Raw genomic sequence first — 17,084 nt, forward strand, 5'->3', positions numbered from 1 at the left:
AAATGTCCCCCTCCATAAAGCAGGCACTGACCCTCCACGCAGCAAACTGAATTAGTGCATCTGCATGAACAGTGCTGTACAGAGAAAGCTCAGTAAATGTCACTTTTCCTGTTCCCTGGTGACACTCTCTATGCCCTGGATTCCCCATCTGTTAGGTGGGGTGATCGTGCCTCTCACAGGTGGTTATGAGGAAGATGACTGTGTTGTCTTCAGAGGTGGTCCCCTGTGGAAGGGCTTCAGAAAAGATGCTCACTGACATCAGAGCCACCCATGGGGCCCTGGTGGGCAGGCTCTGGTGACTCTCTTCTCTGTACAGGCTCTGCGAGAGGGACCCCTACCAGCTGTACCAGCGTCTGGAACAGCAAGCCCGAGAGTACGTGCTGGAGATGAAGGTCCGCCTTCTCCGGCAGCTGTCGGCTGCCGCCAAGGTGAAGGCACCGTCTGGTCTGCAGGGCCCACCGCAAGCGCACCAGTTCATCTCCCTCCTGCTTGAGGAGTACGGCGCCCTCTGCCAGGCCGCACGCTCCATCAGCACCTTTCTTGGCACTCTGGTAAGAGATAAAGTGTTTTTCTTTCTGTTCAGGTGAACTGAAGAGAAGTATGTGGCAAGAGGAGCATCTGATGCTTGTGTGCTGACCTCGCTGTCACACCCCCACACACTATCATAGGCCCCTGGTCCTCTATGGGAGAGGACCTGTTTCCTCTCCTCTTTGTCTTTCCTGTGGACTTTGCCACTGGATAAAAACATTGGGTGGATCGATAACCAGGTGACACCTCAGGGAAGTACTATTTGGAGGACCTTGAGGCCCAGGGAACGAGGCCTGGGGGAGCAGTTTGAGGTGAGCACTGATGTGTACCTTAATAGGGAGACAGAAGTCTCCGGTGTCTTGCTTAGGTTCATCCTTTGGTTGCTGTAGACAGAGCTGGTGTTAGGTGAAGTGCCCATGAAGGCTGTAGAGAACAGCTTATTTACAGCCCAGTGACATTGATTCATGCATGCATGCATTCACTCAACAAGCCAGCACTGAGTTAAGGGTAGGCTTGCGGTCTCAAGACAGGCCCTGTCTCCAGCCTGGCCAATGGGCATCTGACTATCCTAACGAAAGAGACACAAAAGGGTCCAACCGCCTCAAAAGAGGAATTACCACAGTGGGTGGAAGGAGCATGGTATAGAAATGTGGTTCCAGGTTGGGTGCACTCAATTCTCAATAGCCTCAGTGCCCCCGCGGTTTGGAAGGAGACCAGCCGCCCCAGACACAGGCCCTCAAAGCTTCCTTGACTATCACTAATAGTCTGTGGAGTTTTTCATCAGCTCTTAAACTTTATTATTAAATAATTCTTCACTGTATTTGGGTGCTAGTTTTGGATGCTTGCTTTCTTTAAATAAAGAAAAGGAATTGGCTGGGCACGGTGGCTCAACCTGTAATCCCAGCACTTTGGGAGGCCAAGGTGGCTGGATCATGGGGGAAGGAGTTCAAGACTAGCCTGGCCAAGATGGTGAAACCCTGTCTCTACTAAAACTACAAAAATTAGCCGGGTGTGGTGGCAAGCACCTATAATCCCAGCTAATCAGGAGGCTGAAGCAGGAGAATTGCTTGAACCTGGATGCAGCAGAGGTTGCAGTGAGCCAATGTCATGCCACTGCACTCCAGCCTAGGTGACAGAGTGAGACTCTGTCTAAAAAAAAAAAAAAGAAAAGGCATTTCTTTTTTTCTTTTTTCTTTGTGGGTTTTTTGTTTTTTTTTTTGAGACAGAGTCTCGCTCCATCGCCAGGCTGGAGTGCAGTGGCACGATATCGGCTCACAGCAACCTTCACCTCCCGGGTTCAAACAATTCTCCTGCCTCAGCCTCCCGAGTAGCTGGGACTACAGGCATGCGCCACCATGCCCAGCTAAATTTTATATTTTTAGCAGAGACGGGGTTTCATTATGTTGGCCAGGATGGTCCCGATCTCTTGACCTCATGATCTGCCCACCTCGGCCTCCCAAAGGGCTGGGATTACAGGTGTGAGGCACTGCACCCGGCCGGAATTTATTTCTTATGGTTAAGAAGGCTGAGAAGTCCAAGTTTGTGGGGGAACATCTGATGAGAGCCTTCTTGCAGGTGAGGACTCTGAAGAGTCTAGAGGTGGTGTAGGGCATCACATGGTGAGGGGGCTGAGCATCTAGTTTTAGGTGCTTTCTTAGTGGTAAAACTACATTTTGAAACAAATACAGTAAGTATTGGCATTGGTCTTTATCTGATTCTAAAGTTGAAGGACCTCTGAGAGAAATTTACATACAGGCCAGGTGTGTTGACTCATGCCTATAATCCCAGCACTTTGGGAAGCCAAAGTGGGAGGATCACTTGAGCCCAGCCTGGGCAACATGAGGAGACCCCATCTATACCAAAAAAATAAATAAATAAATTAAATTAAATTAATCAGGCATGATGACACATGCTACTCAAGAGGTGTGAGGCAAGAGGATCACTTGAGCCCAGGGAGTTGAGGCTGTGGTGAGCCACTGCAGTCCAGCCTGGGCAACAGAGTGAGACCCTATCTCAAAAAGAAAAGAAAAAATTATATACATAGAATTGTAAGTCATTTCAGGGGGTTCACAGACTCTGAGAAGAGGTAGCGAGGTGAATGGGGTAGGGTGGGAGGTGGGTGGGTGGGCAGTTATCCTGTTTCAAGGTCTGAGTCCACTGGGTAGTGCCACCAGGCTTCCTTCTGGTACCTATTCCTTCCTCGGGCATCTCTGGAAGCATTGCCTCCCCATCTTCACCCGAGAGTCTACCTGTCCTTCAGGGGTTCAAATCCAGAGCCCCTCCTCTGTCTTCTACAAGAACATTGGCTCAGATTAAGAAGTATGCTCTCCAGCCCACCTGAACCTGGTGCCCAGAGAGACTCTGGTAGTGAAGAGAGCTGCTGCTGCTGCTCTCCAGAGAGTGCTGCTGAGATATGTGCCTCCTCGGATAGTTACTGTAGGACACTGTTTTATGGAGCTGACAAAAATTAATTTGAACCATATTAGAGCAAATTCCTAGCAGTTTACATAGAAATAATTTCTCATGGCTTGAAAAAAAATGCATAAACTCGGAAGCTGTTTGATCAATGTCTTTTTTCACTTCCTTTACACATAGAAATATCCACATTGGTTTCTAGTGGTCCAGCAGATGAGATACCTTTAACTGTTCCTTCCTCCAAGGGAAACAACTGAATTTACTAGATAATAAAAAATAATCTGGGCACTGTGGCTCTTGCCTGTAATCCCAGCATTTTGGGAGGCCGAAGCGGTTGGATCACCTGAGGTCAGGAGTTCGAGACCAGCCTGGCCAACATGATGAAATGCCATCTGTACTAAAAATACAAAAAATTAGCCGGGCGTGGTGGCAGGCACCTAGAATCCCAGCTACTTGTGAGGCTGAGGTAGGAGAATCGCTTGAACCTGGGAGGTCGAAGTTGCAGTGAGCTGAGATTGTGCCACTGTACTCCAGCCTGGGCAACGAGCAAAACTCCATCTCAAAAATAAATAAATAAAAAAGATGAAATATTTAAAAATGTCTGGCTGAGATGGCATGAAAGGGAATAAGTTGTAGTGGTGAAAAACCAATTGAAAACTGGAATCCTGAGAAATACATCGGCTTGAAAGTCAGCATTTCTTACTGAGATTTCTTCTGATCCTGGGAAACAAGATATAGCCTAGCCCAGGATGGGGTCTGCACATAATGCTGGGACTGTAAGTGATGACACCCTCAGTAAGGTTGAAGTCAAAATTCTGAGCACCGAAAGGGACATCAGGGATGCGCAGCTTTTGTGGCCTCGGGTTGGGGATGCAGGGAGTACAGCTTCCCAGAGACTTGGTAGCTGTCCCAGCTGCCACCTGAGTTGGAGTCTGAATAAATGCTGGTGTGGTATGAAACGGCCCAAGTCTGGAAGTTACTTTACAGTGGTCCAAGGTTGCTGGTAGAGTCAGACAGCTGCTGATCACCTCTAGAAGCCTTCCATGTGACCTCAGAATTCAAATAGGTAAAATCTCCCCAAATGAGCAGTTCACAGTAAAAAAAGTTATAAAACACAATGTTCATGACAGCACAGTTGAGAGCCAGCAGAAGCAATAGACAGAATCACAGAACAAAAGATTTAAATTTTCAAAAAAATTTGATCTTTGGTAAGATTAAATTGAACTGTGCTTAGAGAAACTTTGTAAAAGTTTGAAATCAGGAGTTAAGAATTAATACTTTAAAGAATGATCATTCAGATTTGAAAAAAATATCAAACATAATTTTTTGGAAAAGCTTAATGGATAGATGAAACAATAAACAGCTGAAAAGAGAACTGGTGATTTGGAAGAAAGATGTGCAGGAATTCTGTAGAATGCAACTCGAAGAAACAGAGATGGGCCACATAGGAGAGGTTGAGACCTAAAGGATGCAGTGAAGAAGTCTGGCCATCAGTCATCAGACTCCCCAGAGAAAAGCAGAATAAGGTAGAGATGATAGCTGAGAAAGTATCAGAACTACTGAAAAGTACTAGTGTTCGGCAAGAAAGCTTATCAGATTTCTGAAGAAGAGATGTTGAAAAAATCCTTGTCTGGATATAGCATACTGACAGCTACAGAACATCAAAGAAAAAGTGATCTCAAACACGAAATACAGGACTTTGTTGAAAATGGTCTGTGAGATTTCTGGATTCTGGGTAGAGACTACAGTGAATCTCTGTGTACTCCTTCACAATTAATCAGTATTTTGCCACTCTGACTTCATTATGCCTTCTGTTTCTTTCTCTTTCTCTTCTGCCCTTTGCAATATTTTAATATTGGTCCCAGACAACGTGCCTTTTTGTCTTAGAATATTCCAATAAGTGTCTTTAAAAGTGGTCATCCATTATCTCATGTAGCCACAGTTCCATTGTCACATCCATGAAGACTGACAGTAATAGTAATTTCTTCTTACTGACTAATACCAGTGTGTATGAAAATACTCCAGTTACCTAAAGAATCTCTTTTTATGTTTGGGCTATTCAAATCAGGACCCCAAAATCTTCACAAATGTATAGCCACATTATTACACTGCCACCCAGTGATCTATGCAGCTTAAGATAAACTTGACTCAGTGTCTAGGAGCAGTAATTTTCAAGATTTTTTTTTCTTTTTGTTTATAAAAGCAACATAATTATGATTATATTTTCTCAATATTTTTGACTCAGGCCCCTTTATACTTAAAAATTTAGGACCCTGAAGTGTGCCTTTTTTTTGGGAGATGGAGTCTCATTCTGTTGCCCAGGCTGGAGTGCTGCAGTGGCATGATCTTGGCTCACCATAACCCCTGCCTCCCAGGTTTAAGTGATTCTCCTGCCTTAGCCTCCTGAGTAGCTGGGCTATAGGCGTGTGCCACCATGCCCAGCTAATTTTTGTATTTTTAGTAGAGACGGGGTTTCACTGTGTTGGCCAGGCTGGTCTCAAACTCCTGACCACGTGATCCACACGCCTCGGCCTCCTAAAATGCTGGAATTACAGACATAAGCCACCTCGGCTGGCCAAAGCATGCTTTTTTTAATGTGGATTTTTATTAGTACTTGACATTCAAACTGAGAAATTTTTTAAATGCTTATTGACATTTTAAACATGTAAACTCTCATTAGATTACATAAATTACATATTTTAACATATATTAGATAATGTAACAACACACTTTTACATTAGATAATGTAACATAAATAACATATTTAAAAATAACTGTTTTCCAAAATAAAACATTTCTTTTTTTTTTTTGAGACAGAGTTTTGCTCTTGTTGCCCAGGCTGGAGTACAATGGCATGATCTCAGCTCACTGAAACCTCTACTTCCTGAGTTCAAGCGATACTCCTGCCTCAGCCTCCCAAGTACCTGGGATTGCAGGTGTCTGCCACCACACCCAGCTAATTTTTTTGTATTTTTTTTTTTTTTTTTTAGTAGAGAGGGGGTTTGACCTTGTTAGACAGGCTGGTCTCGAACTCCTGACCTCAGGTGATCTGCCCACCTGCAGATCATGCAGGATTGTTGCATAGGTAGGTACACGGTAAGGTGGTTTGCTGCCTCCATCCCCTGTCACCTATGTCTGACATTTCTCCCCCTGTTATCCCTCCCCAACTCCCCACCCCCTGGCCAACGTATTTCTTAAGAAGAGAGTGTCACTCACACCTCTCCTGATCTCTGTAGAGGCAGTGGAAGTCTCATTTGCTTCTGCATCCAGTCTGTTGTCATAGGTTGTCTGGTTGAAGTTACTGAAGAAAATTCAACTTTTCACAGATATGTAGTTGGAAAAAGGAAGAATATTTTCATAGTCTCTTCAAATCCTGATAAACCAAGATGTGAGAATTTAATGGTTAGTTGCAATGTAGTCTGAAACTGTATCACTGAACTTACCCTACTCTGTTCCATTAAAATCCACAGGTTCCAGCTCACCCTCAGTGGACACTTTACTTATGCATGGTTTTCTAGTGTCATCCACAGGTCATTTTGCAAATATTGGTTCACTGAATATCTTCTGGATGTTGACGTTTTGATTAATATCAGAAATGATATTTGTTCATATCGCCACTGATCTCATCAGAAAGGTCTTTAAATATGTAATACCTTTCAAGCCAACAGCAGCAAATGCAAGTTTTCTTTTTTGCTTGAAAGCTCAGATTTTTTTTTTTTTTTTTTTTTTTTGAGACAGTCTTGCTTTGTCATCCAGGCTGGAGTACAGTGACACAATCTTGGCTCACTGCAAACTCCACCTCCTGGGTTCTAGCAATTCTCCTGCCTCAACCTCCCGAGTAGCTGAGATTACAGGTGCCCGCTATCATGCCAAGCTAATTTTTCTATTTTTAGTAGAGACAGGGTTTCATCATGTTGGCCAGGTTGATCTCGAACTCTTTACCTCAGGTGATCTGCCTGCTTTGGCCTCCCAAAGTGCTGGGATTACAGGTATGAGCCACCGCGCCCAGTCAAAAGCTGATTTTATGATTAGCCACAAATCGTGTCACTTGTTTTTTTTGAAGCAACAGGTTTAATTTGATGTGCAAACTCTGCCAGCTAATTCTCTAACTTCATTAGCTCTTCTGTGAACAGCACCCTCATTTTACCGTTTTTGCTGATCTCACTGGATACTCTTGGACATAGAAAGATATTCTCAGAAATGCAACTTGGATAATGCCCTCGTGTGAGGTTTATTCCACACTGCCTAGGGGGATCAAACAAGATAATGAGTCACATTTTTTGTACTTAAAGTACTAAAATAAAATTGGGGGACTGAGTGTGGTGGCTCACACCTGTAATCCCAGCACTTTGGGAGGCCAAGGTGGGTGGATTGCCTGAGCCCAGGAGTTCAAGACCAGCCTGGGCAATATGGTGAGACCCTGTCTCTACAAAAGATACAAAAATTAGCTGAGCATGGTAGTGCACGCCCGTAGTTCCAGCTACTCAGGAGGCTGAGGTGGAGGTTGCATTGAACCAAGATTGTGCCAATGCACTCTAGTCTGGGCAACAGAGCAAGACCCTGTCTCAATCGATCAGTCAATTAATAATTTTTTTGAAAAGAAATCTAAAAATAATAAAATAAAATTGGGACTAGGCTTAAGTTATGCTTCCAGTCATCTAGGAAATGCTTCACCATGCTGTAATAGTGAACTCTAAATTTTCATCCACAAAGACAGAAAGATCTCAAATATCCTGTTATTTCTGTCTGTTGTAGAACTATGTTCTAAACATCTTCTCTTCCTTCTTCTAAACCTTTTTTGTAGTGGGATGTGAGAACAGTTTGCAAAGCCTGCCCTTGGATCACTGACAAGCCTTTCTGCCTCTAGCTCAGCAGTTCTCCCATAGGCCTCACCTCTCGTAGGAGCTGAGACAGCATATCCTGCAGAGCCCACCCCTGCATGTCCCGATCCAATTATTCGAGCCCCTCTGTGCTGGTTCCACACCTATAGATGGGCGCATGGGCAGGGCAGCACCAAGTTCACAGGAAACTTGCTGGAGGCATTGAGTTCAGTGCTCAGAACAGTGCCTGTCCGTGGTAGGCATTCAGGTGTTAGCATGTGTTACTTAAGGAAACGCCAAGTTGATTTTAGGTTGTGAAGTGAGTCTGAAATCTACTGTTTTGTCTTGCATGCCTCACCTAGAAGTGTAATTTTAGATTTTATTTAAAGTGCCAAACATCTTTATAAATCAGTCTTCACCCAGTGACCACTAGCAACTGTCCCAGAAAGCCAGACTTGTGATTCCACTCATAGGCAGGCACGTGGAAACCGCTATCCCAGAGGTTTCCAAGGGAGGCCAGGCAAAGCCTCAGCTCTTCTAGGAGGCCCCTCCCTCAGCTGGTCACCAGCCTGGTCTGATCTGGGTGCTACATTTGCTCCTGTGTACTCTTTGTCTTGTAACTGAATTTTAAGTCAGGTCACTGCCTGCTCTTCTGTTCCCCAGTAACCCCTGGAGGGCAGGTGCCTACTGTAACAGGAGGTAGTCTTTGTGTCCTCATACCTGGCACAGCACCTGGGCAGCATGGGTTTGGTACTTCACCTGCTTCATTATTACGAGCACATTCCTGGGTTCCAGCCTCGGGCTGGGTATCAGTTACCTGTCCCTGGTCTCCTGCCACATGCATTTTTCCTGTACTGAGTGTGCTTGCTCTGAGATACGCTTGGTGTGTAACAGGAGTGATGGCATTTCAGTCTGAGAGGGACTGGTGAAAATACGATAAGGAAAAGGATTGGAAATGTTAACAAAATGGAAGGGTTGAGGTTTTCTGCAGATGGCATAGATTCATTGCCGAATCTCTCAATCTTTGTGTTTCCAGGTGTGAAAACAGCTCTACCCAGCAGGGCTGGCACATGGTGGTCCAGCAGTATCACTGGTGTGCGCTCTCCAAATGTGTTTATAGGGGTTTACTTTAAAGAACAGAAGTTAATCATGATTTGTTCTCTCAGACCCCATACCAGCTAGGGTTATCAGGTGACATAACAATGAAATCTTTGTGTCGTTCATTTGCTAAGGTCTCCATCAACTCAACTTGGCTATATTGTAAACAGGAGCAGACCTCTAAACCCAGTCCCTGTGAGTGACCCGACTCAGGAGACGTGGAGTAGCCAAGCATGATGAAGTGCAGTTTCCAGAGCTGGCGATTATTAAAGTCAGGAACATTCACCCAAAGATGTAACGTGATCTGAACACAAGTAGTGTCCGTGTAGTTCACAGAGGGAAGCATGGATTCACACACGCATGGTTGTAGCAAGACTTATTAAATGTGAACTTTGCATTTAGGAAAGGTAATAATGGCGTCAACCCCAGTGATCTTGTGTTGGGAGCTTGCTGTACATCTCTGTTGACATGCCTCTGTGATGACTGGACACTTCTAGGTTTTCATGGTATTGTCTAAAGTAATTAATGCGTTTGGCTACATTTATTAGGAAGACAAAAGACCTTACCTCTAATAGGGTATTGTGAGTGGAGAAGTTTTGTGTGTTAATTAGAATGGAAGCTTTCTCCAAATAGGTAAGAAAGTTATTGTCCTTTGTCATTGAGGGACTCGATGTATCTAAACTGTTTGAAGTGTAAGGGTTTTCATTACATTTTAAAAGCATAATTGTGAGAAATTACTCTCAAACATGCGCAGTTACTGCTTTGTCTGCATGCACACCTGCCACCCCTGTTTTTGCGTCCCTTCTAAACTTGCCATTTTAGAAGGGAAGCTTGGTGAAACCATGTCCTTGTAGTCAGAGTTCTGATTGACTGTGTGCCTTGGGACATACAGGGAGAACGCTCGGGGCCTGTGGAGAGGGATGCGGGCATGGCGGAAGGAGCAGGGTAGAGGGGAAGGAATCCCTCTGGGAATTTGTAAGTCTTTAGCAATCACTGAATCTTCTGTTTATCTTTTTTTTTTTTCTTTAACTAGGAAAATGAACACTTGAAAAAGTTCCAAGTGACATGGGAACTGCATAATAAACACCTGTTTGAAAATCTGGTCTTTTCGGAGCCACTTCTTCAGAGCAACTTGCCTGCACTGGTGTCACAGATCAGGTATTTGGCCTTAACCTGTGTATGTCTTTGTGGTGTGACAGCACAGTCTTTTCTCCTGACTAGTGTGCATGTAGCTGAGTGCAACCGAGTGTGAAAGTTCTTGCAGGAAAAATCACAGGGCTTAGAGAAAAAGAGTTTGGGCCAAAAGCTCAAAACCTAAGAAGTAATACAATTAAACTTTTAAATGATAAGTCAACATAAATGCCTCTAAGATTTGACACCACCAATTCCTTATAAATACAGAAAAGCTACAGTAAACATAGTACTGTTCCTTGACAAGACCCGTCCTTGACAGGCAGCCATGGTATGGTTCATGCTATGGCTCTTGGGCATGCAGGGGATGTGGAGGAGGGAAGAGACCCGGGTCTGAGGGTGCCTGAGGGCCCCTGGACACAGCTTGGTGTCTTTTTCCACACCTTCCCTTGCTTCTCGAGGCCCCCTTGCTTTGTCTTCTGGTGTAGTGCATCCATGTGGCTCCTTCATGCTTGGGAGGCTGGCTGGCTTCTATGCTTTCACTGAGAAAGGGGCACAGGGCGCAGCAGTGACTCATGGGGTATTTGCTCGGGGTCAGAGTGAGAAGGTTTAGGCTGGGCATGGATTTGCCTTGTTGGTACCGTGTTCATTTGGGAGTATGTTCCTTCTGATGTGATGTTGCTCAGCAAATCGCAGTTCCCTGCACTGAGTCATGCATGAGCTATCACAGGTCTGCAGTTTGGTGATTTTGTTCTGTTTACCACGTGTGAGCACATTTGCATAATGTAGACCCATTGTGACAGCAGCCATCTACATTTGACCACATTAAAATATACTTAGGGGCCAGGTGCAGTGGCTTACACCTGTAATTCCAGCACTTTGGGAGGCCTAGGCATGGATCACCTGTGATCAGGCATTCGAGACCAGTCTGGCCAACATGGTAAAACTCCGTTTCTACTAAAAGTATAAAAATTATCCAGGTATGGTGGTGGTGCACACCTGTGATCCTGGCTACTCGGGAGGCTGAGGCAGTAGAATTGCTTGAACCCAGGAGGCGAAGGTTGGCCTGAGTGATAGAGTGAGATGTTATCAAAGGAAAAAAAAATTGTTAGGTTCACACAAAGCAAGGGAATAAATTATTGTTCTGTTGACTATACCAGTTACTGCTTGCTTTTTTTTTTTTTTTTTTTTTTGAGACGGAGTCTTGCTCTGTTTCTCAGGCTGGAGTGCAGTAGCACAATCTTAGTTCACTGTAATCCCAGCACTTTGGGAGGCCGAGGCGGACGAATCACGAGGTCAAGAGCTCGTGACCATCCTGACCAACATGGTGAAACCCCATCTCTACTAAAAAATACAAAACTTCCATCTCCCAGATTCAAGCAATTCTTCTGCCTAAGCCTCGCGAGGAACCAGGATTGGTATTACCGGTGTGCACCACCATGCCTAGCTAATTTTTGTATTTTTAGTAGAGGCAGGGATTCTCCATGTTGTCCAGGCTGGTCTCGAACTCAAGTGTCTACCTGCCTCAGCCTCCCAAAGTGCTGGTATTACAGGCGTCAGCTACCATGCCCAGCCTCCTATTTTTCTCTTAAAATCTGTAGGCTGACCCAGTCTTTGTTTCCTGTATTTCCAAATTTTATTTGAGGGTCCTGACCACCTTCACTTCACAACCTTACCTCTGGAGAAAGCAGTTAGGTCAAAGAGAATTGAGGACAGAGATCAGAAGCTACACGTGGTGGCTTTTACACCTCTAGTCCCAGTGACTTGGGAGGTTGAGGCAGGAGGATTGCTTAAGCCCAGGAGCTGGAGACCAGACTGAGTAACAGCAAGATCCCATCTCTTCAAACAAACAAACAAAAAACAGAACAAGGTGTTATGGAGGGGTGTGGCTAGCTGGCAAGTGGGTTGCAGATACTTCCAGTGTTCCCTGTGCCCCAGCCTGCTTCTCAGCCATTCCTTCCCTTCTGTGGCCACTGTGTCAAGATTGGAAAGTCCTTACTGTGACCCTTGCAGAAGAAAAGGCTTCGGAAGAGAATTCACAGTGGTGAATCTGGACTGTGGAGCAGGCTTTGTCCCTGGTTATGATTCTTCAAAAGCCCTTTTCATGAGAAGGCATGCATCTTGGGAGAGGGGTTCTAAAAACATGATTCTGGGGTATCTGCCTTTAAAAAAAAATTTACTGGTAAGCCAGCGAGTTTGGTGTGCCTGTCAGACTGTGGGTGGGTGACTGAAACCTGAAGTGCATCATAAAACTCCCATTTTTTTCTGTGTCCTAGTTCTCGATTTTCCATTTGCTCATTGGGTATAATGGTCAGACTGCAACCTTGAGCCATGCCTCCAGTGTAGATGCTGGGGCTCACACTGCAGTCTCACTTCTCACTTCTGAGACCCAGGGACAGTTGAGGAAGAAGGATAAACACAGACAGGGACGGAGTAAGGCCAACCAGCGCGTTCCCTGAGCAGCACTGATGATGCCAGGACACACCATGCCTTTGTGCTCTGCAGCTGATTCACTTGTCAGCATGAGACTGATTCAACATAATTCAGATTTGCATCGCTGGTGTACAGATACACATTTAACAATTCATAAAATTTTGCTACTGATGGCCAGGTGCAGTGGCTCACACCTGTAATCCCAGCACTTTGGGGAGCTGAGGCTGGCGAATCACGAGGTCAAGAGATCGTGACCATCCTGGCCAACATGGTGAAACCCTGTCTCTACTAAAAAATACAAAATTAGCTGGACATGGTGGCATGTGCCTGTAGTCCCAGCTACTCTGGAGGCTGAAGGAGGAGAATTGCTTGAACCCAGGAGGCAGAGGTTGCAGTGAGCCGAGATTGAGCCACTGCACTCCAGCCTGGCACCTGGCAACAGAGCAAGACTCTCTCAAATAAATAAATAAATAATAAAAATTTTTGCTACTGATTACATACAAACACTCCCTACAGCATCTGCATCGTATGAAATACATATTGTACCATTTACCTACTTAAAATGTATACTTCAATGGCTTTTGGTATATTACATTTTTAAAAAATTACGGTAAAGTGTGTATAACATAAAGCTAACCATTTTAACTATTTTAAGTGTATATTTCAATAACATTAATTATATTTATAGTATTTATAACCATTACCGCCATGCACTTTAAAATTTTTTCCTCACCCAAAACAGAAACTACCCATTAAACAGTAACTCTCCATTGCCCCCTTTTATTTTTCCCCTATAGCCTTTGAAAGTCTGTAATCGGCGGGTTCCTTCTCCCAACTCCCCACCCCTTTTTGTCTTAAAATGTACGTTAAAGAACTGGGCCATCTCTCCTGGGGGTGCCTTGGTCTGGGTCCTGCGTGGGTGTGTTTACGGAGTAGTCTAGCCACCTCCATCCTCTGCCATGCTTGAGAATTGGTGGTGGGATCTGAAGGCTCTGGAGGGCTCTGCTCAGATCCCCTGGCTGGCCGGCGGGGAGTGTGTTTCTATGTTTCTATCGGGTGGATCCCTCCGATCCCCTGGCCTGTCAGTGGTGGGGGGTGTGTTTCTATGTTTCTGTCAGGGGTGGATCCCTCAGATCCCCTGGCGGGCCAGTGCAGGGGGGAATGTTTCTGTCAGGGGAGGATCCCTCAAATCCCCTGGCCTGTCAGTGCTGGGGTGGGGGTGGTATTTCTATCAGGTGGATCCCTCAGATCTGCTGGCTGGTCAGTGGGGGGTGTTTCTGTCTGGAGCGGATCCCTCAGGCCTGCTTCTCTTAGTTGTGGGTGTCAGTAGCTCAATGTGGGTTTCACTTTAAATATGTATTAATTAGGCTTATAAAACTTACCCAGACCAATGTTATTTCGTTCTCCTTGTCAATAATAATAATGTTTCACATACACATTATTGGTAACATTACAGTGAGCGTATTTCCATGGTGCTGTCTTATATTTGCAAGCTCAATATTTAGACAGAAACCTGTTTGCTGAGCCATTGATTTAATTCAACCCTGTGGATATTCCCTGTGACTCCTTTGATCCTAGCATAGCTTTGCTTGTGGGGAAGCCCTGTGCCTGCAGATTGCTTTCCAATTACACCACCAAAGATACCCACAAACCCCCTCCCCCACCCCTTTTGCTCTCCCTTGGCTCAGAGTAATCTGAATTCTATAACTTGGAAGAGATAAATTCCTACTTCTGAGAGGAGTGGGACAAGGAACACATGACAGAGTGTAATGTCGTGTCCCAGTTTTCCAGGTGGAGCGAGGAGGGTCAGGTTGGAATTGGGTAGAAATTGGATTCTGTGCAAGAATGGAAACCGGTCATGGAAGATTAAGGCTGATAGAGGAGAAATGGGAGAAAAACTACTTCACGGGCTGCATTGTGGCAGAACCCCAGCGGCACCGGGGTTCTGGAGGAGTTTTGTCTCCTGAGGGCCAGAAACAGCCTTAGAACAGCTTTGATGTTTTGAGGTGGCCTCAATCCTGTGCGTCAGTATTGTTTCTTTCCTTTTGCCCGGCTTCCCTAAATGACTGCCCAGTTACACCTACCCTCTGCTGCCTCCCCTGGAGAGACTGCAGTAGGTGAGCTCACAGATGGCTCCAGTAGCCGAGATTCCCAGGCACCATTTACCTGAGGGTGGAGATAGTCAGAGGAGAAGAGGGAATCATTCCTGTCCATTTCACCCATGAAAAGATCCTAATTTTAACATAGCTTTATTGTTTATCATAAAATTATTAGATTGTCATTAAAAAATAATTCCGAAAATATAGAAAATCATGAACAAAGTTAGGTTTTATAAATAATTCTGTACTTCTCTTTTTTTTTTTTTTTGAGACGGAGTTTTGCTCTTGTTACCCAGACTGGAGTGCAATGGCACGATCTCGGCTCACTGCAGCCTCCGCCTCCTGGGTTCAGGCAATTCTCCTGCCTCAGCCTCCTGAGTAGCTGGGATTACAGGCACGCACCACCATGCCCAGCTAATTTTTTGTATTTTTAGTAGAGACGGGGTTTCACCATGTTGACCAGGATGGTTTCGATCTCTTGACCTCGTGATCCACCCGCCTCGGCCTCCCAAAGTGCTGGGATTACAGGTGTGAGCCACCGCGCCCGGAATTTTGTATTTCTTACACATTTTTTTCCCTATGTCCACTACAAATATTTTTAACATGCTGTAGTCATATCTTTAGTTACCATGGGCATAGCTCCATTTCAGAATACATACATGTATATATATATATATGAGTGTGTGTATTTGTGTGAATGGGTGGACATAATTATAAAAGTGGTAACAAGTATCTAGTTACCTAGTACTGATTCTTCTAGATGTACCAAGATACATTTGGGTGGCTTCTAGTGTTTTATATAAACAATGCTGATCCCTAACCCTGCACAGAATCTTTGTGCTTTTGATACATTATAAATGTTGTATTTGATTCTAAGCCATCCTTGTCAAGATGTCTTTTTTCCACTTATTTTGGCTCACACTGATAGACTTAGGTATTAGGAACATGAAATTTTTCTGGTAATAATCTACATATGTCTCCACATCTCACCTCATCCTCTCCTGACCCTAGCCCCCAGCCTTCTGTCTCCCAAGGGCTGTCTTGCTTACAGTCTCTTTTCAGAAATTGAGATATTTTTCTCACTGTCCACCTGCATGTGTGTCTTCTGTTTCCCTTTTATGTTCTAATTTTCCATTGTGCCATCTTTCTTAATGCAATATAATATAGTAGACAGAAAACAGAGAACTATTATATTGCTGTAAGTTAATCAAATTTTGTTTTGCTTTATTTGAAAACCAGATCTAAATTTTATGTCTCATTAAATGTTTTGTTTTCTCTGAGCCAGTTGTATAAGTAATAATAATAAACCAAATATGAGATGCAGAAATACCTTTGCAGTCTCATATTTGTTTTATTTTTATTTTTCATTTTTATCTGTTTTAATTTTTTAAGTTTTTCGTTTGTAGCTCCATATTTGGTAAACTGAATTATTAAGCCATAGTCGTTAGAGATGTGTTGTTCAGGGCTCATTTTTTTCTTAGAAGCTGTTGTTTCCTTGAGCATCTCCTTTTTACCAGTCTGTCCCGGTGCCTTGTGTGGGGAATCTGTCGATCCCAAACAGCGCCCTGCTGTGGTGCAGAGTGGCGCCCTGTTTTCCATGTTAGGAGGTGAGATGACAAAACAGGATAGTAGCAGCAAGAAGCACATTTCTGCCTTTGGATTGTTTCGTTTGTTACAAGGCCTTCTCTCTCCTAGGCTAGGAACCACCACACACGACACCTGCAGTGAGGACACGTACAGCACCTTGCTGCAGAGGTACCAGCGCTCCGAGGAGGAGCTGCGCAGAGTCGCTGAGGAGTGGCTGGAGTGCCAGAAGAGGATCGATGCCTATGTGGACGAGCAGGTGAGTGCTGCCCGGGACCACCCTGCACACACCCTTGGACGGCCCTGTTGAAGGCAGCGTCAAGACACTAGCTTCGTCCTGAGCTTCAAGCCAGGAATTCCCAACTGAGGCCTGGAGGCGCATGTGGGTAGCCCCTGTGTGTCAGTTGCTGGTTTTCCAGAAGGGATGGGAAACCTGTTGGCATCACAAGATGGTTTGGCCCTGCTGTGCCTGAGGTGTGGTGGTAGCAGTTGGTCAACTTCACCTTGCCCTGGGCACACCTGCTGTCTAACTCCCACAGACTGTCACCCAGACTCTGCACCCCAGGTAGGAGGTTTCTAAGTTCGGGAGCCATTTACTGAGTACTCTCCTGTTGAGAGCTCATTATCTGTCTGTCCCAGTCTAGAAGGGAGTGCAGACACATGCACAGGCGGCAGGTGGCTCACAAGGTAGAAGACAGAAGAGGGAGGGCACCTGCTGGAAGTGGATCTGAAGGGAGGGCGCTCAGGCAGCCCAAGTCTCTCAGATAGAGCAGTGTTTTGAGAGGCATCCTCTCCTTCCCACCCCTGGCCTGCCTGCTCTCCTAAAGCAGGGTTGGGCCGGGAACATATTGAGAGCAGCCCTTGTTTAAAGATGACAGTGGTGTGAGCAGCGGTAAAGGAGGGATGACTAAGTTCTTTCTGTGTTGTGCTTTTGAGACTGTCTGTAGGAAAATGGAACCTGGGCTCTGGCCTAAAG

At 45.0% G+C, this 17,084-nt stretch overlaps 1 protein-coding gene across 4 annotated transcripts in view; it reads left to right on the top strand.

Annotated features, from left to right (window-relative positions):
• The window catches only part of FAM193A (family with sequence similarity 193 member A), a 194,366-nt gene that overhangs the window by 92,299 nt on the left and 84,983 nt on the right, over window positions 1-17,084 (top strand). For all 4 annotated transcript variants that reach the window (XM_064365352.1, XM_012466903.3, XM_012466902.2 and 1 more), the window contains 3 exons: window positions 317-551; window positions 9,895-10,019; window positions 16,220-16,367. In XM_064365352.1, coding sequence (XP_064221422.1) covers window positions 317-551; window positions 9,895-10,019; window positions 16,220-16,367 — 508 coding nt within the window. The remainder of the gene's footprint in view (window positions 1-316; window positions 552-9,894; window positions 10,020-16,219; window positions 16,368-17,084) is intronic.

Source organism: Aotus nancymaae, unplaced genomic scaffold, assembly GCF_030222135.1.
Source record: "Aotus nancymaae isolate 86718 unplaced genomic scaffold, 86718_ANA_hifiasm-v0.15.2.pri h1tg000006l, whole genome shotgun sequence".
Taxonomy (NCBI): Eukaryota; Metazoa; Chordata; class Mammalia; order Primates; family Aotidae; genus Aotus; species Aotus nancymaae.